Source organism: Drosophila gunungcola (assembly GCF_025200985.1).
Source record: "Drosophila gunungcola strain Sukarami chromosome 2L unlocalized genomic scaffold, Dgunungcola_SK_2 000037F, whole genome shotgun sequence".
Classification (NCBI taxonomy): domain Eukaryota; kingdom Metazoa; phylum Arthropoda; class Insecta; order Diptera; family Drosophilidae; genus Drosophila; species Drosophila gunungcola.
Genome location: NW_026453164.1, coordinates 545,135 through 569,086, shown reverse-complemented (window position 1 = coordinate 569,086; position 23,952 = coordinate 545,135). Strand labels below are relative to the sequence as shown.

General features: G+C 39.6%; 2 protein-coding genes across 3 annotated transcripts; one reads left to right on the top strand and one right to left on the bottom strand.

Moving 5' to 3' along the window:
• Nucleotides 1-322: 322 nt before the first annotated feature.
• LOC128253491 (peptidyl-prolyl cis-trans isomerase, rhodopsin-specific isozyme) lies at nt 323-1,869 on the top strand. The gene is made up of 2 exons (XM_052981918.1): nt 323-877; nt 1,580-1,869. The coding sequence occupies exons 1-2, from the start codon at nt 371-373 to the stop codon at nt 1,781-1,783; spliced, it is 711 nt and encodes a 236-aa protein (XP_052837878.1). The 5' UTR covers nt 323-370; the 3' UTR covers nt 1,784-1,869.
• LOC128253467 (uncharacterized) lies at nt 1,792-11,137 on the bottom strand. 2 transcript variants are annotated; one of them, XM_052981871.1, is made up of 15 exons: nt 10,938-11,137; nt 10,760-10,884; nt 10,248-10,458; nt 10,062-10,194; nt 9,704-9,840; nt 9,014-9,646; nt 8,763-8,964; nt 8,316-8,695; nt 7,278-7,834; nt 6,486-6,785; nt 5,420-6,031; nt 4,033-5,085; nt 2,795-3,768; nt 1,977-2,358; nt 1,792-1,918 (listed from the first exon to the last, which is right to left on the bottom strand). In XM_052981871.1, exons 1-15 carry the CDS (start codon nt 11,080-11,082, stop codon nt 1,865-1,867), a joined length of 5,898 nt encoding a protein of 1,965 aa, XP_052837831.1. In that variant the 5' UTR covers nt 11,083-11,137; the 3' UTR covers nt 1,792-1,864. The 2 variants fall into 2 exon arrangements, with proteins under 2 accessions (XP_052837831.1, XP_052837833.1); XM_052981873.1 differs by having other exon boundaries at nt 10,760-10,877; nt 10,938-11,080.
• Between the last annotated feature and the right edge of the window lie 12,815 nt (nt 11,138-23,952).

Here is a 23,952-nt window from a genome sequence, read left to right as displayed (position 1 = left end):
GATCAATGGGTATTTTTTCAAAATTAAATATATTTTATTTAAACCCACTATTAATTTAAAGCAAACATTTACAACTTATAACTTTCTTTCAAATGCCAAAATACCTACTTAAAAATTAAAATTTGTATTTAAATTAAAATGTTAAGCACAAATCAAGTACAAATTAATTTCGAAAAGATGCATATTCTTTAGCAGGGTGTTAGATATCGATTTGTTTTTGCGTGGTATGCCATCATCATGCTGTGCTTGCACTTAACCTGGAATTTCTATGGATTCCGGCCCAGAAATTCAATTCTCTAATTTCCACAATCTAGTCTTGTTTCAGTTTTGTGTATTTCATCAGCGCGTTAGGACCGGAATAACCGAAACTATGAAGTTCCTCAATTTGATAATCTATTTTAGCTCTTTTTCGGTCGCTGTTAGTGGCTTAAGTTTCATGGTGACATCCAGAATCTACATGGATGTGAAGCACAATAAGAAACCAGTGGGCCGGATAACCTTTGGATTGTTCGGGAAGCTGGCTCCCAAGACAGTGGCCAATTTCCGACACATCTGCCTGCGTGGAATCAATGGAACCAGCTACGTGGGCTCTCGTTTTCATCGCGTGGTCGATCGATTCCTTGTCCAGGGCGGCGATATCCTAAATGGTGATGGAACCGGGTCAACTAGCATCTATGGCGAGTACTTTCCGGACGAAGACAAGGCCTTGGAGGTGGAGCACAACAGACCAGGTTACTTGGGAATGGCCAATCGCGGTCCGGATTCCAATGGCTGTCAGTTCTACGTGACCACCGTGGCCGCAAAGTGGCTGGATGGAAAGCACACCGTATTTGGCAAGGTACTCGAGGGAATGGAAACCATTTACGCCATTGAGGATGTGAGTTTAATTGCCATCAATATATAAAAATAGGTTTGAAATTTATTTCAAACACTTCATTTTAACACTTAATTTAAAAATCACTGGAAATTAAAAAAAATTTTTGGGTGAAAGGACTTGAAGTGGATAGATTGACTAAGGTGGTCCTTAAAAATGAGCATTAAAATTATTCTTTTATTTTAACAATTTATTTTGTTGGTATTAATTAGTAATGTGCACAGGGTTTGATCAAAATTTTTGTCACGAAAATAATAAAAATATCCTGATATTAGCTTACCTTCAAATTAAAAATAGGAAAAATTATAAGGATTAACAAATATATAAAAAGAATGAAAGCATTGTAAACATTTTTTAAAATATGGAATTACATTTCAATGTTTCCCAATTTCGAATAGATATTAAAAACAAGGTGTGCGATTGGGTTCCTTCTAATCCAAAATATCTGGGGCCCCAAATTAAATTATTTGAGACTTTTATGTTAGAAAACCAACTGTTATTTTTTTTTTGCTTAACAATTTGGCTGATTTTCTTGCAATTTTGTTAACAAGACTTAAAGCAGTTTTATTGTTCAAATTCGATGAATTTTATATACCTTGTGTTATGTTGTAGGGCAAAAATCACAGTAGTTTTTTTAAAATTGAATTCTCTCAAATGAATTCTACCCAAACATTTTGTTTTCATACTGAATGTTTTATATTCCAGGTGAAAACAGACACGGATGATTTCCCAGTGGAGCCGGTGGTGATCTCCAATTGCGGCGAGATTCCCACCGAACAGTTTGAATTCTACCCGGACGATTTCAACATTCTGGGATGGATAAAAGCAGCCGGCCTGCCCGTGACCAGTTCCTTCTGTGTCTTGCTTATCTTCCACTACTTTTTCCGCCAGCTCAACATGTATTGCTAAGGCTCCCCCAAAAGTAAAAGCTTTATTACTGCACATAAAATTAAGAAACCCAAGGAGAAACCACAATAAATGCATATAAAACTAGGACACAATCAAGCCTTTCAATAGAACCGGAAGTGTTGGTCCCATGTGCAACTGTGAGTAGGATGTTAGAGGTCAAAGGTTATATCAGTTTAAATCCGAAATTACTCACATCAATATATAGGTAGTCTTCCACAAGCTGATCCTTTTCGTAGAAACGTGACTCTGGCTTAAAAAGTCCCACCATGGTCACATCCACTCCAGAATAGTTGGACAAGCAGCCGGAGAAAATTTTGGCCAGTGTAAAATGGTGCTTGTGATCGGGATAAACAGATGGATTCAGGCTGTTGTAGTACTCCACGATCAGTCGACGATCCTTTGGCGTCAAATCTCGCTGGTGCTTAACCATTCTGTCCAGGTCAAAGGAGTGGGCATGTTTCAGCTTGGGATCCTGTTCCGCATCCATCAGGCGCTCAAACATATTCCTGTACTTGTCCTTAAAGTACTCCAACGTGGTGCACTTTTCAGCCCAGAAGGAGAATTTTTTATCCGCACTTGGGAAAATAATTAATCAATGTTATATAATAAATAGTTTTACAATCTTTTGAAATTTTGAGGATTACTAAAATAAGCAGATTTAGAACTGCCTGAGTAAACTAATATTGAATTTGTTTTGTTAAAATTAATAAAAAAATTGACAAAATATTTTAATACTCAAAGATTTGGTAGATTGTTTAAGAGTGCATTTATTGAAGACTTTTGGCCTAAAGAATTTACTAATTTTTATTAATTAATTACATAGGTTCTAAAGAACTCGCGTTTTTTTCGAGAAAATTAAAAACGATGCGTCTTTATAACGATGCCAATTTGACAGTTAGTCGGCAGATATTTTTGTACCTAATCTTTCATTCTCTAGTATAAATATGATTTAAGATGTAAGTTTTATTTGAAATTTTGAATGACTATGTTAATTTTACCACCATTACTTACTGTTGGGCGTCCGTGACACTGAAGTCCACATATAAACCAGGAATTCTGACTGCCGTACGTGCTGCGGCAATAAGTTTGCCGGGGCCAAAGAAGTGTAGTTTAAGTTCGAATCGCCGCAATGTGTTCCTGGTCAAAGGACCCAAGTCGAGGACAAAGCCGTGTTGCTCGCAGGGAATGGGTTGGACTGTGAAGTGTTTGACCATCGCTGGCTGTTTGAAGCCCGGCGCCTTGTGAATCTTCTGATAAGATTGGTAGACCTGCTGATGCACCGAATACAACTCCGGTTTCAGTCGAAGGCGCCTTAAATATCTCTCGGCCAAGATCAGTTGCCTTAGTACTGTGCCATGGGGCAATTCCTGGTTGTTATTCACCATCACGTAAGTGTGAACCATTCTGAAGAGTTGCAAGTCGTGTTGGTTTTGACGCTCCGAGCTCATCTCCTCCTCGCTTGACGATAGCAAAGTAAAATCCTCGGTGACCGAGGCTATTTCTTCCACTTGGAGCTCCTCCTCTTCACATCTTTCACCATTTGGCTCTTCATCCACTTCTGTGATGCTGCGAAAGATCTCATAGTGGTAGATCTTTTGCAGCAACCGGTATTCCTCCTCGATCTCTAGAGTAGTTAAGGGAGTGCTGGACAGTGGGGATGCCATATCCAGCATGGGCATCACGCCCTGTCCTCGTAGACAAAAGTGCTTGGTGTCACTGTTGTTGATCATGGCTCCAAAAGAGTGCCTAAAGCTTTCGCTGAAACCCAGGATGCCTTTCACACGGATCTGATCCGATCCCAAAGGTTCCAAATGCATCATATCGCTTGTCATCATCTTGCAGTATCCATCTACCAGACGTTTTTCCAATGGTTGCTCCATGGGCGACTTGGGAGGTGGCTTCTTCACCTCGACCACAACCAACTGGAGCGGATATTTGGTTAGATTGCTCACACGCACCACGGTACCGAAGGATTCGTACCAGGGCTGAAAATGAAAGTATCGGTAAACATTATAATAATTAAAGAGATATATGTACGAAAGAACTCCACGATTATGTCAGTAAAAGTGTTGATTGTGGCTTTGTCAATAAATTAGCAGATAATAAATCCCAATTTTTCAAAATTTTTGTTAATTATTAGCCTGTGTTCTAAAGAATTCGCGTATATCATTCAACTAGGCATCTACTGTTTTTATATTACTGAATTTATTTTTTATCGACTCGTTAATTTTTCTAAAATATATACCCACCTTGATTCCCATGTAAATGCTGTCCTTGTGGAACTTGATCTTCTGCGGCAGATTGATCAAAGTGACTGTGAAGCGCTGACTTCGTCCGCCTATTAAGGCCAACTCGAATACGGCCCGCATCTCGCGGCTTCGTCGAATGTGCGGCAAATATAGTTTACACTCCAGATCCGTGTCCACAGTGCCCCGTTTTTCATAAAAGTAGATATACCGACTGGCAAAGCAGTATTCGGTGGATGCCTCAGACCATTTATCGCTGGACTCAAGGTGAAGGCGATTTAGTATATCCGAAATGGTTTCCCGCACAACACTCGACGAACTCTGATCTCTGTCCTCCTCTTCTTGGTCGGCAGGGGGAATTTTCGGAGGATAGAGTAGTGGTTTATGTGCTAAGTCCAGTTCGTTGATGACCTCGTCTAAGATCTCCAGTATCAAATCGCCATCCTTTTCGAAACGACGAAATTGGCAGCGGCACTCTTGGTATCTCAGTGTCATATTTGGCTGATCCTCGCAACTGAAATCGTAGTCCAGCATGCGAAGAATTTCCGAGAGGAGATCCGCTGCAATGCCCTCCGGATCATCCTCGTCGCCAATGAAAATCTCCGTGGTCTGCAGCCTTTTCCACTTAAACTCAGCTGGCATGCAGCCTTGATTAACTAGATTGATCATAGTGTCATAAGGTTTGCCCCGATCGAAAAGCACAAGGTCTGGCTGCAATATCACAACATCTGGAACCTTTATTGATACCCGCAGTGGTAGAGACTTCAACTGCTTTCCCAGCGCCATCACATTGATTCTTCCCTCGATTTGGCGACAGAAGAGCTGTTTCGAAGCTCCTCCCTTGAGCATCACAAAGATTTCTTTTCGCTCTAAGCCACCCAAACCGATCTGTATCTCCTTCTCGTAAGTATCCTCGTAATATTCCTTGATTTTGAAGGGGCCAGTCACCTGGAGGATTACCTTTTCGATGGGCACCGAACAGGAATTCACCAGGAAAGGCGTATCCACATACGAACGCTCTTTTAGAGGTTCACAGCGCTTGTAGTTGAAAATCACCTTCGGAAATTTAAAAGTTTTATATATTATAAAGTAAATATTGAGTATAATGTATTTGAAACACATTGTTAGGAAATTAATAAAGACACATACACTATATAGCTTTAAATTACAAACTAGGATGCAAAAAAAAAAAAAAAGTATTATTATTGTGTTAAAAATACAATTTTTGTAATATATTAAATATGTTTTACTCTAATTTTAGTTTGAGTTGAACTTAAATATAAGGTTACTTTGAAAAAAATCAAAAAATTAAAATCAATCATATCGATTATGATTATTATAAAGGTGAGTTAAATGGTAAATTCCATTAAATAAACGATCACATGTTTACCTGCTTGGGGCTCCAATGCAGCTGGACATCCACGAAATCTGCCGAGGTCCTGATCCTAATGATGTGTTTACGCTGCGGGTACTTTTGGTCGATGACCTGCAGCAGAAAGTCACCGGTGGCGTGGCCTTCCACATAAGAGCTGGCCAAGATGTTCAGCTGATTTTCGCCACTGGGCGACATGTAAAGATTCTTTGGTTCCATGTCAAAACGGGATGTTAAAGCGTTGTTGGCACAGGCCGAAGACACATTGGCCCCCGGTCCATAAGTATTAAGGCGGATAATCAAAATGCGGTAGGAACGACGACCTTTGTTGATTACCCGAATGGGAAAACGGTGCTGGTAGCAGCTCTCCTGGAACTGCTCCTTGGTATCGGTGTAGAGCAGTCCGGCATCGAAACCCTGCCGAATATCCGGCTCGAAGTAGAGTGGCACTCCCTCCACCAAAAAAGTGATGGGAATCGTCATCACATTGTCGAACTGCAGGTCAATAAACATGGTGTTCTGGTACAAATCCGGATCGGTGAACAGCGACACCAAGGTGGTGTACATGCTTTGGCCTGTGGGAGCTAAACATCCACCTCTCAGTGTCAAATACTGGAACTCTATATCTTTCTGAAGAGGAGTGTAAATCGAAATTAGTTTGGGGAACACTTGAAGAATATATAATGTATAATAAATACAAAATATTATTAAAAATAAATTTAAATATTATATATAAAATATTTAAAGCCGCTAGTTATTTTTCTGCAGCTAATAAGCTATTTACGAATGTATCGTTAAAAATTTAATTTTGTTTACAAATTATATCTTTAAATCACTAGGTTTTTGAAATCACCTTTAAATGTGTCTAAAAGTATGCAATATAAAATATTCTTTAATCGCGAATTTGTATAGACTCATAACAAATATTTATTGCATACTTTTAGACACCCAGATTCCTAGTGATTTTTGTAGCACCCCCACATTATAAGGTTCAAAAATAATATCTATAAGCAATTGTAAAAACATTGAAATGCGAAACTGGCTTTTTTGATTTATGACTGTTTTCGACTTGAATTATTCTTACCAGTCTCATGCTCAGCTTCGTGTGCGTGGGCGTATAGTTGTCGATATAGAAGTGCACCAGGCTCTTCTCGTAGACCTGCAATCGCTGGTGCACAAACATCGGCTTTACTCTGATCTCTGTGGGCAGTACATTGGCGAAAAGATGAAAGGCGTACGGCGTGTTAGCGCCCACCATCTTGACAAGACCAGATAGCCGTGTGCTGCCCAGCGATCGAAAGGTCACAGCACACTTGGCGGTGATCTCCGATCCACCGTCAATGAAGAATTTCCACGTGCCGTCCCGAAAGGTCATGTCAATGGGCTGGATTTGTGAAATTAAAGAGATGAATTATGATTACAAAGCAAGTTTAGAACCACTATGTATTAACAAGGAAGCAAAAACACTTAAAGCTTTGCTTTGCTGTGAGCTGGACAAAGTTGCTTTTGCTTGAAATGCGAATGCAAAAGCAAAGCATAACCTATAAAATATTTGCTTTGCTGTGAAAGCCATTATTCGACTTTGCTTTTGCTTATAAGTTTAAGATTTCAAATTTTTAAAAGCAAAGCCAGAAATTGCCTCTTTTTGCTGTCAGCAAATTGAAAGCAAATTTTATATTTATAAAAAGAATATCTTGGAACAAGATTGTTCAAACTAGTAGACCGTTAAGGTCTACAGTCGGCTGTTGCTTCTGTAGTTCTCACAGCAAAATTAATAGCATTGCTTCTGGTCTTGTTGATATTGCTATTGCTTTGCTTTCCGCTTTCAAAATGCTCACAGCAAAGGCAGTCAAAGCTAAAATTTTAAACCACTCACAACGACATCATAGTGAAGAAAGACGCCTATGATAGAGTGGTTGGAGAAGGTCATCTCGAAGTCATAGTCCTCGCCAGCGTAGATTGTTCGGTGCGAAAGGTCCACCATATTGGACCATACGATTTCGGGGACCACGCAGTTGTACTCAAACCAGAGCTTCGAGCAGAGAAATTCCGACTTGATGAGGGTCTTCATAATGGGATGATCATCGCTGGAATCCAAAGATGGTGTTGCAACGGCGGGACAAATCCTCACGGACAGCGATCGATGGAAGTAGCCAGCTTTGTTGGGCACCAAAAGAATAGTAATGCTTCGTCCTGTGTTTGGACGCAGATAGATTATCTCATTGTCGCAAAAAACTTCACGTGGATCACTGGGCAGTGCGTTCCAGTCCATGAATATGTAGTTGTTGTGCTTGGTGAAAACAGAAAAGTACTTAGTGTTAAGCAGACCCATAAGTGCCTCTTGAATGACCCGGCGGTCCGTCTCCGACTTGTCAAAGATCTTTTGTTTCTTTAGGTTGGTCAGCAGATGGGCGGCCATCTGTGGAATGGGCTCTAATTTGGAGGTTGAAAATTAATAAATATTTATAGAAATAAAGAAAGTGCACTCATAAGTGAAGTTCGAAATGTGCTCATTTTCTTGTTTCAAACCCTTTTTATTCTTATGTATAGTATAGTTTTTCTTGATTTAGGAATGTTTTTTTTAACAAAATTATATAAGAATTCTTCTCAAATTAAGTATAATTAAAACTTAAACCAAGCGAAAATTATTATTAAATTATAGTCAATTTTGGGTTTATGGTACATTTCTTCTAGTTTTAAGCACAAAACGTATTTCATTTACGAATTTTTTTAGTATCTCTAGGAACTATTTGTTCTTGTTTTTTTTTCGAGCTTAACTATTATTTTAAGAGTTTAACTTTTTAAGATAGGTTAAAGTAAACATTTCTTTTTGATTGAAGTTCAAACTGCACCAACATGCTTAAAACAAAATCTTTTTAAACTTAAGTAAGTAACTTTTTCTGAGCATGCTCACCCATCACTTCCTCCTCAAATTCCAAACTATAGTTTGATTCAGTCGTTTGGACGGACTTTATGGAAAGAACCTCCGACATGGAATTTGTGAGACGGATTTCCCTGGGCTCCTCCGTTTCGTGGCTTTGCAGTTCCTCGTGCACCTGCTGCAGATGACGTATGGGATCTCGCACTGTTATGGGCAGCATATCCGTGGAGTTGCGTATATTGAGGACCAATGGCGTTTCCTCCCCATCATCGGTGGGTTTCACCTGGAGCGTTATTGGCACGGCCAGTGGATTCATTAGAAGCATATATCGTTTCTGGGGCACGGCCATTGGAATGCTCCCGAACTCCACCAATTGGGGAAAGGTGCGCAGCTGCACCGGTTGTCCTGTGCCCCTGGATAAAAAAAAAATCAACCATTTTAGAGCAGGGAGTTTATAATGCTTATCACTCAGATACATACTTTATCGGAACCTTGTAGTGCGCCCCATTTTGCACTTTAAAACGCAGAGTTATTGTGAAGCGAGCGGGATACAGTGAGTAGAAGGACACATTGAATATACCACGTGTGCAAGGCTCCAGCAGGAATCCTTCGGCGGGCGTGATGCGTATGCCGGCCACATCAGGATCCGTACAGTCCTTGTACTCCACCTTGGCGGGCACAGCTGCGTGGATAAAAGCGGTAATTAACTAAAAGGTAAATGGCTGGCTTACCATCAGAATTGAGAACTTTTATCTGGGCGCAGTGCTCTTCGCCCAAGTAGATTTTCCGGAAGTCAATCACTTTTGGGTGAAACTCCATTTCGATGCCCTCGATTAATCCAGCCATGATCACATAATGCGATTCGATGCACTCCTCGGCATCGGTGAAGCAAAATGTGGCCCGAGTGCGCTGAAAATACGGTGGCTCCTGATCATCCGGTAATGGATTTTCAGCATCGTAGGTCGGTCTGAAAATCAGCATTATTTCTGCCGAACTTCCGGTTCCGATTCTATTTGGCATGGAGAAGTCAAAGTGCTTGACCGCTTTCGCATCAATCAACACATCCTGTACACTCGCACGTTCCTCGAAGTCAAAGATCAGTGCACTGTGCATGCTGATGGCATCGTCGATCAGTTTGTTGGAGATCTGATCATCCTCATCCTCACCGGTACTCGGCTCCTTGGCAGCCGGTTCCGTGTGAAATCTCCCGGTGACGAATACCTCATGCGGACTCTCGTTACACATGATCACCATGCGAGTTTCGTCGCCAGAGAATTTGGTCGAGCCGAAGACCACACTGCCCATATTCAGATGCACACTCATTGATTTGGGCGTGAAGACAAACATCACTGGCTTTGGAGGCACTGGGAATGGATAACGTTGAGGAGATATAGGTTTATCTACCGGAAGAGGATACCTACACACTCCAAACTTGATGTTGAAAAAACCCCTGTACACGTTTAGTTTTTTTGGTTGGATGACTAACAGAAGCCTGGCGTAATCCTGTGGCGGCAGGATGTCCTTGTTGTTGTCATTGATCTCCAGGCCGCGATTTGTGCTAAAAAAAAAGAAATAAAAAAAATATATTTTTATAAAATTGATGGTCATTTTGAAACTTTTACTTTAGGACCTATTGTTTATAAAATGGAAGTAATTTTGAGGTATACTTGATGTTGGGCTGTTAAGCAGCCAATTAAACCTGAAGGAGTAATTAACTTAGTTATAAAACTAGTTTATACCTTTCGAATTTAAATTTAGGCATAGACATACATAACTCACTTTCTGTACCGCACTCGAACGCGCTCTTTGGTGGGGTTGTAGATTATCATTTCGTAGTGGGTTTTGTTGCCGGGAACGCAGCTGGGAAAGGTGATGGTGTCACTGATCGACGGATAGTGTAGTTTGTCCAGTACTGCGGAGAAGTACCATAAGAACTGGAAATCACTGTAAAGCCATCGCGATTACCAATGATGGGCACTTGGAATATAATATTCGGGTGGAAGCACTCAACAAGGATGTGGCGCCGGCGATTTATGTCGCGTTTTACAGCGGACCGTATCCAGATCTTCACCTCCAAAGTCTCATCGGTGTCCAAGTAGCGGTGAAGGTCCAGTTCCGGTATCGAAATAGACGTGTCTTCTGGACTGTCAGAGGTTATATTGATTCGACGTGGGAACTGCGAGTAAAATGACATTCATAATTATAATATTTCAATAAGTTTTCTAGTATTAAAATAACATGTTTGTGCTTTAAAAAATATACTTTTACATTATCTTTTTAAATAAAAAAAAATTAAACATCAAAGACGCAATAAAAAATGTTTATTAACTAATTTCAACATTTTTAATGAAAAGCCATATATATTTTAAGTTGATGATGATTATTTTAAAAATTAAGTTAAGTTTAGAAGAAGTTGTTTTTAAAATAATTTAAAATTGGTTCTACCTTTGCGGACGCTGTTGTAGTTGCCGACTTACCAATCCGGTGTTTTTAATGCTGAGAGTCAGACCGTAAGTGTTGTTGACCTTAAAGCACTTTTGGTGGACCATCATCCGAGGCGTGATATGCAGTGAATCAACCAAGTTCGAATACTCACTGTAGTCTACAAGGAGGTCAAGGAGGTCGAAAGATAAGTAATATACCCAGTAATCTTACATTCCTTGGCGATGCAGCACTGAAATTGACGTCTTGTTTTGCTACTGTGGTTGGGCGGGTTATAAAAACGATCCTTTTGCCTTTTTTCAACACTCGCGGCTGATTCCGCGTTCGAACCCGTGGCATTTTGCTGCTGCTTGGACATTTTCAAATGTGTTGTGTCCCTAAAATGTTTTCGTAAGCCTATGTGATTTTAATTCAAAAGGCATTCAGACAGAGCTAAAATCGCTATTTTAATTCAATTGAAATTTGTATTTGCTTATGATAAATAAGGGTAAAATACCTAATTTTCTTTTCTTTGTATTGTTTCTATTTATTTATTATATCTTCTTTCCAATCAGTGGTCTTTTGCTTTTAGTTGCTTTTCAAGGGCCGTTGTTTTGGCAGAACAATTTCAATTTGGCAAAACCCAACGCAGCATGAACACCACAAAATGTCGAACGTGTTGCAGCCTCTTCTTTTAGCTTGACCTCAACCACAGTTTCGTTCTGGAACCCATATACACAGAAAAAAAATGCGGTAGCTAACAAATATTAACTTAAATAAAGTTATTGAAGAAAAATAAAATGATTTAAATCATTATTTTTAACTGTTTTTTTTACAATGTAAAACATAAGAGTTTATAGATACAAATGCTTTATGAGAGTATTTGAGAAATTTAAAATTTGTATCTAACCAATTTAAAACCTTTTTTTTGCGGTGTAAAACCAAAGCAATCCCAACCGCAGAGCTGCCAATGCACAACAAAGTCTACTTGCCTTATTTATTTGCTGGTCCGCTCGGAGGACACCGCCGACTGGCCAATTCTGCACTTGGCAAAAGGACATTTCGTCCTTTTGTGCAAAATTAATGATATGGGCCAGGAGCAAAAGGACTTTGTGCGGTTGCGATGGCCTCGCCTGCCTCGCTATGCCTCGCTCTGCCATCCTATTGCCATTTTTATTGTCAACGGGGTACCCGAAACTTGAGATAAAAATTTGCCGGAAAGCCAAGCGACCACAAAACCGTACAAAGAAAATTGAAAGAAGGTCCTGTCGTCTATCTGTGGTACTATGTATATGTGGAATTTGCATGTGTTCCTGCTGCATCCCATCTTCACCCATTGTTTGTTGGGCACAGCCCACTTTTGTTATCGCCAGCAAAGCGCTCATAAATCACGGCACTTCACATGCAAGGACCTCGAACCTCGGACCTCGGACTTCAAACACGGACACACACAGATAACACATGACCATTGGGATGGCCGAAAATTGCAGCATCCTTCAATGGATTGGCAGGCAGTCCAGTCCGTAGTCCATAGCTCATTCCCAGGACATGTTACTTTTTGATGGAAAACAATTGCCGGGACTTCGGCCATCGCTCTCATCATGGTTGAATTGGCGCTTTTATTGAGTACAAATTGGATGCCATAATGATGACAAAGAACCGCTAACAAACGCAGCTTTAAGTGCTGCCTTTCGTAGATGGCATTTTTATGACATCCAATCCGAGGTCTGCGACTGATTGCTGCGCCACTGCATCCCCGATGGGCAGGATGCCCAAGGACCAACCTCAAGGATCTGCTGGCCGTGGGAAAAAAGGGGTTTTATTTGTCCGGCTTATGTGCTCCTTACGACTGTAAAGTGGCAATTCTTTAACAATTTATGTTGCCAAACCAAAGTCGAGTGTGTGCCATTGCCTCTGAAAATGGATTTTTCGGGGGCGGTGGTGGTGGTGGGGTGGTGTTGGGGTTTTGTGGCCAAAGGCTGCAACAGCTGACGCCACTCCCCCGAACCGTTTGCCCTTGTCGACGCTTTTTATTTTGTTGGTCCGTCGGCGGCTGTGAAATTTTCGTGAATTTATGAGCACTTGAGAGCAGGCGCCATTGCCAAAGGCAGCCCTATTTCCCCCTCCTTAGTTTTCTCCGAGGGCGACTTTGTTGGCCTAATATAAATTTCAACTCGAACAACAACAGATGCACTCGAAAAAATGATATAACTCAGTATATATTACCAAGTCAGTACTCATGCCAACAAATGGCTTAAGAATAAGAACTTTATTGCTACAAGCTAAAACAATAAAATACTTTCTTTAAGATACTCTTACTTTTTTAAATCAAAGTAAAAGCACACTTTTGAAAAAATCAAAAATAAATTCAAAGAACTTAAAAATAAAAAAAGGTATAATATATTCTAAAAAATAAATCAAAAGATTTAAAGAATTGAAATTAATATAATGAATCAAGATTCAGGAAAAAGCTAGTACTTTTGTCATCCAATGTAAGCCTTAGTTTTTATTTCTAAGTGTAAAGAGAATGGGGGGTCATGGAGTTGGAGGCTAGGGCAACATTTTAATGCGCCACGCGGTATTTTTCGGTTTTTTCTCGCCCCAATTCTAAGTGGCAGCAAACGGGGCAATAAAATGGTCGCCGAATGTTATGAAAGGATTGTGGCCAAGTGCGAGGGCTCGTAAATCGTAGGCCAGTGTGCCCCTTATAAAAATTAGTTTACGTGGCACATAATTTTGCATTAATTCCGCCCTGTAATGACACTCTCAAGGAAGAGGAGCGTGTTGTGACCAGAGCTCCGAGGATATGGCTGGCCGAAAAAGACCACTTTGCCACATTTTAAAGTGTCTGTCACATAAAGTGCTCACTGGGGGCCAGAGAAAACAAAATGCAACAAAATATTTTGTTATGCTGCACACAGAAAAAAACAAGACGGGTTCTCCGGAGGAGCAGGCAAACAAAAACAGAAACAAGAGGAAAAACAAATGCTTATAAAATGATAAGTTGCAGCTGGATGAGGACGTGAAGTCAAGTAAAATGCAGCTGGAGCATGGCAGGACATCCTTGGGCTGCAAGGGGCGAAAGTAGCAAAGGACCTGCCATCGACGATGTGTTGCGGAAATATTTTGTGGGAAATTATTGCGGCCGGAGCGGAGACAAGACAGCACAAGCAGACGGAAAGGGATGCTAGCCACGAAGGATACCCTAAACTAAGTAACAAATTAAATACAAAACAAAATTGAATGAGTCCCTTAAAACGTACTTTTTATTATTATTTATTTAGTTCATGTATGTTACAGTTAAAAAAATTACCTAAAAGGGGAAAAAATGAGCTGTAAACCTATTAATAAAACCCTGAACAGACATAGAGTCTAATATTTTAAGAACTCTACAATGAAATTAGTTAAAGAAGAGAATGTCCTAAAAATTTGGTCAACAAGTTGCCTACGAATTTGGAATAAAGTCCATATCTTGGTATTTCTTTGATAGACTAAGGTTAATGAATTGGCATTAAAAAAGTCGTTTACAAGTAACCTAAATAAATCTTCTAGTCTATTCAGAATGTTTTAATTCAAGCATAAGCAATTGGTCTAAAAATAAAATATTTAATCCATTTTGAGTTTAGGATTTTTAGGATGTACCTGGAATTGTTTTAAATGCATTTAAATGCTCTAAATTACTTGTGACATTTTAATAAATATCTGAGAAATCTCCAACATAATGTCGAGCAAAAAGCATTAATGGAAGACCGATTGCCTTGCCACAGCTCATTTACAAACCAATTTGCATCGCTTATTCGCTGCAAGGGAGCGGTAACGTATGCGCAATATTTGTGACCATGGCCCGACGCCATCTAGCGGGCAACCGCAGCAGCAGCAGCAGCAGCAGCAGCAGCTAATTAGTGTGACAAATAGCTTAGTCAGAGAAAAGGGAGAATGCGGGGGGCAAAAACCACATCCCTGTTGGCCACATCCAGCTCTGTCAGTCGATGTCGAACTTTAGGGTCCACTGCAGAATGAAAACTCATTAAAAATTTACAATTGATTGACTGCAAAATGTTCAGCAAACGGGTGGCTTTTCCTGTGCCAAAAATTTTGACAGTCCTCGTTAATTTCGGTTCGTAGTGACCATGGCTAAATGAGGCACACGAAACGCATCGAATGGCATATGGCCATCGTCATAGCAAACGCCCCTTCAACTGGAGCAATTTATGCTAATGCTCGTTAGTGAAATCAAACAGCAACACAGGGCAACAATTGTGTAAACAACAGGGCTGTAAAGCAAACTATATACTACTACTACGTGCAAGGGCCCGTTCAGAGCAACTGAACTGCATCTGTCGGTTGCACAAAATATTGACGCATATATTGGCAGTGACAATTAATCTGCTAATTGCCAATTTAAGCACGTAAACCAAACACAGGCGGTGGCATCGACATGACCAGGGCGTGGTCACTGCACAGCCAGTGACAGATAGAGGAGTACACTCGGAAAATAATCGAGTATTACTAGTTAAGTCACTTAAAAAAGTTTTAGAAAATGCTACAGAAAAGTTGTCAAGGCAGCAAGTCCCGATATTACCCTTAAATCGAAACAAAGTAGACTACTAAAAAATTTGTTTTCTTTTAATGTTAAATATATGAGCAATGAAGTAACTATTTATTTTCTAAAGAATTCGCGGGCTTATTGAGTTTAAGGGTTTTAGCTAACTGAATTAATACATTTACTTATTTAATAACAATGAGAAATGATTGCTATCATGTTTCCTTATACACTAAAGAATTCGCGGTCTTTCCTACAGTACTTGCGTACTTTTTTAAATTAAGATTTTTAATATATTCATTTATATGACATTTGGTATACGCCCCCAACAAATTCTCTCAGTGTACAGATAGGTAATAGGAAGAGCCAATGGTCCGTATCGGGGTTGCCGTTTATGGGCTGCCAGTCCATTGCAAACCGAGCAGAATGGAGGCTGCGGACTGCATCTGCAAGTGAATTTGATTTGCCGTCTGATTTATGCGTGTGACGCTCGAGTACTTTTGCGTAATTTGAGCTAATGAAAGTCAACAGAGGCGCAGGATGCACAATGCAGGATGCAAGGACGTTTAAAGGGGGGCCCGCAAGTGCGTATGAATAATCAGGGTTTAAAGCGAGCTCGTAAATAAATTAGTTTTGCTCTTGACACGACAAATTGATGTGGGTGGAGGTGGAGATGGAGGAGGGAAACACAAGTGCCAGCGACTCCGGAAGCCGGAATCCGTAATCTGGAATCTAGAATCCTTAATACGCCGTTCCGGATGCAGCACAATGGTGATCTAATGAGCACGCACTGCCTCTTCTGCCTTTGAGTTGTTGGGCACGGAATTTATTTTATTTTTTTTTTTTCAGCAGCGACAGCAGCAGAAGCAGCATTTTCTTGCAAAACTTTCGCTTAGTTTGTCGGCTTTGAAATGGGGTGGGGGGAGTGGAAATAAAAAGGTTTAGGGGCGTGTCTCTGCTCGACCCTGTCAACTAAATGCGCTCCATTGTTGGCAGCAGGACGACTCCGTCCTTCCTTTTCTCCTTCCATGACGATTGTGTCGCAGCTCATTAAATCCAAGGCAAGACAGCAAAAGGCAAGCCACAAAAATCCCTTTGCACTCGGCACAAAGAGCTTCATTGTGCTGCTCGACGTCCACAGCCACATTCAAAATGCCATTAAAAGCATACTAAAATTAATTTGTAGCAATTAGTTGCAAATTGCTAGAAAGCAAGGCGGCCAAAAGCAAAGGATAAGAGCAGCCCAGGCGCTTCTGTCCAGAGAAATGGCTCAACATTTTTATGTGTTTTTGCTCATTTAGAGAGCTGTCCATGGCCATGCCGAGCAAAATCATAAAAACCCACTGCCAATTGCCCTCCCTTCCTTCCTTTCTTCTTATTTTTTTTTTGCCCAGCTGAGTAGTGGAGCATAAATAAATTCTGTGTTATTTTTGGCAATTATTTTCACATTCGACTACATCTCCTCCTCAACCCTCCAAATATATGTTTTTGTGTCTCTTGTGTCGAACTCATTTGTAATTTGCAGCTAGTTTGGAATGAGAAATGCTTGTCGTTTCTCTGAAAACTTGGGAATACAACGCTGCTCAAGGCTAAATTACAAAAAAAAATAATAGTATTCTTTGGATTTAAGTATTCTACTCGAGTAAGTGAACCATTACAATTTTATCTTGATTTTAAGAACTAGTTTACATAAAATTGATCATTCCTAATAACCATGTTTTGAATATACTTTAACTAACAATTTTCTAATTTCTTAAGATATTTATATTTCAAATGATAAAAATAAAATCTTAAATATAAACTTTGTTAACTTGTTAAAAATTATTAAAAATTTCATTACACAAAAGTGTGAGTACTTAGTATATATTTTCCTAAAGAATTCGCGTTTTTATTTATTTGAATACCTTTTTCTGGGTATATTCCATTCGAGTACCACGCCGAATAATTTCCATTTGTTGCTGTTGCTGTGACTGTGACGCCATTAATTAGGCCCCACCTCCAAAGCTTCGAGTTCCCCTACCAATGAGACGCCTATTCCCTAAATCCAACTGGGATTCTCAGCCAGCGATAGACATCTCGGTGCCGGCATTTGTCTTCGAAGGCGTGGAAAGCAGGGGATTGGATTCGAAATGGAAGGAGACTGCATGACACATGTTGTCAGCAGGCTCATCTTTCTTTATGCACTGAAAAAAAATGTACATGACTTGATGATCATTTTATACCAAATATGGTTATAATACTTATCAAAACAGAAAGTTCAAGAGATGAGTATAAGTAACTTCTTTCTATTAATGTTAGTTAAATTAAGACTAAGTAGAAAGGTTTTTCATATGTGTATTTGGCTGCAGCTTCTATTCGCTCCGCTAATTGGAAAATGTCACAATTTATTTCATTTTTATGTTTAATTGGATTTTGCTGAAGAGAAAGTTTACTGCAGAGGGCGGAGAGATGTGCGTCGCCTAGGTACGATGCATGATAATTTTCTTAATTTGCGCGCCTTGATGAGCAGAGAAAACCAAGGGAAATGCTGGGCAAAATGAGATGAGGGGAAGTTTGCTAGTGAGAAAACGAAACTTTTTCCATTTTGCTGATGGCATGTGTACGTGTAAAAGTTTTGCCCACAGCTGAGGGGAAACGTAGAGATGCCACTGCCTCCTGCCACAAGGACGACTCTTCAAAGGTGCAAATAAAGTAAATTACTAGATTCTTCTTCTACTTGCTTGTGGATTTCCGCTTCAATTACGGCCGTTGCTCTCGCATAAATTTCACTTGACAAACTTGCTCGTGATAGTTGGCAACCTTAGCCCAAACTCCCACACTCAAATTGACAAATTAAGGACTTCCGCAGGGGCGACATGTAATTGCTATTAGTTATACCCCAGCCAAGTTTAATGAGATTGGAGCGTAGAAGTTGCTTCCAGCAAAACCATTTCATCCATTTTTATATTACACTTAAAGGTGGCTGGCTTTCAAATATCATTAGGTACCAATAGATAAATCTTACATAAAATGAAACCCAAAGCAAAAGAATTTTCGTTAATATGTCCCCAGCATCCTTAATGAACGCTTAAAGTCATGTGGTTTCTCATCGCCTTTGTGTTTTATCCTGTTAAACCAACAACTTCATATGGATTTGGAATCAAAGACGGCTTTTGGTATAATTTCTCAGGCATATAAATAAATCACGTTGTCTGCCAGATAAAAAGCTTTATTGGCTTCATTATGGCAACGGCATTCCGTTTCGGGGCTTAATGAGAAATGTAAGCTGCACGGCGTTACGTATACGCCTCATAGGCGGTCGTCGCTTGTTGCTGCGTGGTGTCCTGTCCTTCGTCTTATTTCTTTAAGGGGGTGCGCATAATAAATTTTCATTTTAATGACTTAACGCATAAAAACAAAAACAACAACAGCAACAGAGCCATAAAAAAATATGATGAAGAATGCAGGGTGTTACAGGTGTGCTGTTGTTGTTCATCCTTGTTTCTGGTTTTTACAACGCATTTTTGTGCTGAGCACATTCTGTTGTTTTCGTTCTGGTGTGTTCGTTACATATTTCTCAGCTTCATTTGTTACGCATTATTCCCCAGCTTCCCTCACTTCCCCCGCTTCGAATTTTCATCGTGTTGTGGACCCGAGAGGCGTCGCATAAATGTGTTGGCAAAACATTTTTATGATGACGTGCTAAAGGGAACACCGGGATCTGTAGCTCACCATTCAAGCCAAGCCTGCGAGCAAAAAGTTAATTAGAAATTATGCTCGAGCTGTGGTGCTGTGCGAAGACAAGTATACGTATAATGGCCAACACACAACACCTTTGGGCTTTTGCAATGAGGCTTAAAAATCATACAAACATACACGACGAGCCATAAACCTCGACGGCACGGGCATAAAGCTAATGAATGCCACTTTTGATGTGTGTGCGTAGCAGTAAGAGGCGTGACAAGGCTTAAACTGAAACACCGTCCAGATTTGTTGAGAAAAGTTTAATTATTCTGTGATTAAAGGTGCCCTTGCATAACTCAAGTACATACATATTTGTAAAATATTTTAACTTGTTAACTGTTTAAAAGAACAACGCAATTCATATCCGTATCTAAACCTAAGGTTTATTAAAACATCTAAATGAAATTTCCTAACGACATTTTTCTTTTGTAGTATTTTTCTAATCTAAAATAATAGCTCAAATGAATACAGCATAAGCCAGGCAGAAAATAAAATTCGGAATTTCTGTTATGGCAGGACACTCAATGGTATGTAAAGGTTATGTCAAATGAAGAGTTTCGCATTTTCGCAGTCAATTTTCTTTTATGTGTTTTTGTCGCACTCATTTTACTTTTACTCCCCATCTGAATATGTTTGTGTTCTGCTGTTTTCATAGGACAAAACATATTTTTCGTTTTTGGTTTTGCATGCTTTGAGGCGTGTGTTTTTTGGCCAGGGTTGTCAGGTTCGTTTCCTTTACCTTATTTGTGTACTATTTTTTATAAAAGTAAAATTTCAAACAAAATTTCCTTTATTAAATTTTAAATGCCAAAATAGTGAACTTAATTTCTCAACTAGGCTTATAGCAAAGACTGATGTAAAAGTGGTTCAACTGATACCTTTAAGGGCTACTAAAACCTGGCAACCCTTTGCTAGGTAAGGACGAGTGTGAGGCTTGTATTTTTAATACATTTTCGCTTCAGCATTTTCACAATAACAGACAGGAGCGGAGTCGAGAAATTACCATGCCGCTTATCAACACACTCACATCGGCATGAGCATCGTTTTGCTAGATGGCACTTTGGGGAGCAACTATGCAGCGCGTTCGCAGTGACAGTGACTAATAAAAGCACACACACACGCTGGCAGTAGATCCTGGCATTCCCACAAAAGCAATATAATAGTCAAGCCCTCTCTCTCTCTGGTAATATACAATATTTTCCGCTTTCTTTTTGCACCGTTTTCATTTGTTACTAAAAATCATAAACAAATGTTGGTGCAGAGTTGCCCGCTATCTCGCATATGGCATAAAACTCGCACACACGCACATACTCGGGAAGCAAATAAACTGCTCATAAAGCACAAACAAAAAAAGTAGCAAAAAATAACAACAGGATGGGGAGCAAAGAGAAAAACCAAATGTAACGAAAAACAAGTAAAAACTTTGAGGTCGAGGGATTCGACAAAGTGGTACCCGGCATTTGGATTTCTAATACATTATAGTGCTTTCGTCATTGATATTGTTCCTAATTGTTGAAAATTGTTAAGAAATCCGTCTTGAAGGACCATTAATAGCATTTAGCATTAGTTTTGGAGAACAAACCTGTAATTTGTCAGGTGAATAAGATATGGGTTTGTTTCATAAGATCCAATACGATATATATCCCATGTTTCTGACATTTGCAGAAATATAACATACTCTTAAGCTCAAAAACTACCGACTAATAAAAGGCATGAGTCGCTGAATCTGTGGGTTTCAAGAGGTTTTCTGGCTGGAAAGCCGGCAGTGGGGTTACGAGGGGGTAGCGACTTAATCTCCATCTAAACGCAATGGAGTCGTAATAACAACAGAAAACAAATAAAAAAGAACAGACCAACAGAGCAGGCACACAGGATATATACAAATACATATGCATGATCTGGTATGCTTGTGTGTACATATGGTCGCATTCATAGTTTACTTTTTTTCCACTTCATTTTATACCTCCACCCTCGCTTTTCTTCTAGAAAAGCAGGAAGCGTAGGAAAAATGGCAATTTGGTGAGCTTTTTTTCATTTTGCTCATTTCTCTTTTATTTCGAATGTTGACTGACTCCCTGACTCACTCGCCTCGCGTCGTTACAAGCTCCTTTTTTTTTTCTTTTTCAAGGATGTGTTTGTGTGTGCTGCTGATTAGCCCACTTGGGTGCCATTGGAGTGCTTCATTTGATCCTTGGCCGCAGTTATAAACCCCCCTCGCATGTCCTGTCCATGTTCATGTCCTTGTGCCACCAACATTGTACACACACGTGTCCGCATGTCTCCGTTTTAGGTGTAGTTTCTTTTGCCGTTCGGTCATCTTGTCTCCTGCATTTCTCACTGGCCACAAATATGAGTGTGTTCGGGGACAACAAAGAAACTATAAAATATCTGAAGAGATCCGGCAATATGCTCAGAATTGATGACCTACAGGTTGCTTGCCATAAAGCAGTTTAATTGAATTTTCCATGGTGATTTCTGGAGCTTGTAAAACTAGATGACATTGAATTTATTTCTTCATGGTGACAAAAAATAAACTGGAGGAATTCTGGATAGCAGCAATTTAAAGTTCGTCGATAATTATTCTGATGGAATATGCAAAATAAATTATTTCTTAAGCAATATCTTAGGTATTATATTTTGAGGTATATGTTATAGATTATTTCTTAATCTCTAGTTACAAAATGTGTATTTTATTTTTGAAAATTTTATTTGAGTTCTCTGCAGCTTCATTGAAATGTCCTCTGACCGAATCATTTATATTTTTTTCCATGTTGCTTACATGCTGCCAGTTACAACGAGTATTGTGCATTATTGTGTTGTTGTCTCGCCTCATTTGTGTCCTGCCCTTCCCTTTGTACATTGTCGTCCTTGTTGCCATCTTTGTGGTCATTTCGAGCACCCCGCTTCCCATCCCAAGAAAATTGAAGCACGAATAAAGAAATTCTCCACAAAATTACTGGCAAAGGGACAATGAATTTGCCAGGGTACCGAATGCTTCGACAACTGCCACCACTCGAACCCACTCGCAGTTGCCCTAATTTGGCCATTACCAAGGTTGATGAGATCGTAAAGTGTTGGTGGATGTGTGTCCTTTTTTTCTGCTGCTGCCGCTCCTGCCAATACAATTTTCAGGTCATTTAATTCAAAAGTCATATGTTGTTCGTAATTGAAACCCGCAGGGGTAGGGAAACAGAAACAGCTGAAACAGAAAAAGAAGTCCACTGAGTTGCATAATTTGATTAAAATATTACGGTATATTTATGCTTGGGCTTGGGATTTCATTTTGTTGCCAAATCGAATATTTCATGCGGTTCTCGCTGGAAATGTTTTCTTGCGGTTGACCCCAAAGGGAAAATCGGATGGGAAAAAGGGCAAGACCAGCATTTCCTGACTTGGAAAATACGTCGGAAATACACACACACACAGAGCAAAAAGTAGTTTTGTGTAAATTTACATTTTATATTAAAGTGACGCGCGACGAGGACGCAGCTGTCATTTCTGTTTTTGCTCGGGGCTAAATGAGTTTTTAAGCGCTTCTCATACCCATATGTTGTGTTTGGATCTCAACCACAAAACCACAAAAATCAAGACAAAGGGCAACATGTGGTTTTGGATAAAACCTTTTTCGTTCAAGCCTTCTAATTTCCTTATCCATTCAACACCAGAAACTTCAATAAAGTGCTCTTTCATAAGGGTTTAAAGTTCATTTCGCCCATTTTCAGATATTTTTGTGTTGCTGCAACTAATTAGTGGCTGTCGTTGCTCCTGATCCTGCACCTGCTCATCATTTCGCCCTTTGGTCCCTTCGGTTCGGGCCATTATTAATGCTATTGCTGCCATTTTGGCCATCTCTGCTGGCCACGTCATCGGATATCGCGGGTTGCCCCTCATCTTCTTCTTCCGTGTCATCTGCTCGCCTTTTCATTTTTTTCAACCCGCCCCGAACAGCGCAAAACCCCAAGCCATACAAGCTGATAAAGTTAAAAGCAGCCACATGAGTAAGTGTGTATACACCGGAAATAAAGTAATTTTAAAATAAAATAATAATCATTAAATATGCCACAAATTATTTTCTTTAACCCAAAGTTAATGTGGGTAAAAACATACATCATTTGTTAAAAAATCATAAGCAATAAATAAATTCAAATTTACTTTTTGGTCCTTCGAGCCGAATAAAAATGTAAGGATGAACATTTAAAAGCACATTTAAAATCGTAATTATATTTTATTTTATTCATTCCCCCTTTCATTTTATTACACTTTTACAATATTGTGCAACAGAATTCTTGCAGTGCGTGTGTGTGATTGTGTGGAGCATGACGGTCCACATGCGACAAAGCACACGATTAAATTACAAAATGTCAATAACGATAACGAAATGAAATTGATTGAAACGAGTGGTGACCACACAATGGATGCGACATCCCATGGTTTATATAGGAGCTACATATAGTATATTACCGGGCCCCTGGACATCGTCATTCCCTGTCGCGTGATAAATGATGCGTGTGTGCTTGAGTGGATGACACCTTGCAGATATGCGCACATAGATCCCATAGCCCCGCACAATGGCATGTCAATTAAAATGCATGATGTTGAAATCATTCGCAATTAATTCATAATTAAAACGCGACACATTATCAAAAGTGTGCGACTGGGGTGGCATTTAAATAAATTGCGAATGAATATTTATAAGAGGCTTCGAGCGTTCACTGTTTATTAGGGAAAATGCTGGAAAAACCAGAATCGAAACTTGTAAAGACAATTTTGGTCCTTCGAGTCGAATAAAAATGTAAAAATAAACATTTAAGTTCTTCATTTTATTTTAATTTTTTGTTTTTGTGAACTTACCTTAAGTTTAGGTTTTTCGAAATGGCGCAGAAATGTTTTGGGGCTTCCAACTTTCACAGCCCCAAAAATCTGGGAACAATGAAGTGCACTTAAAAGCATTTAGTTGTAGCAACAATATTTGTAGCACTGAAA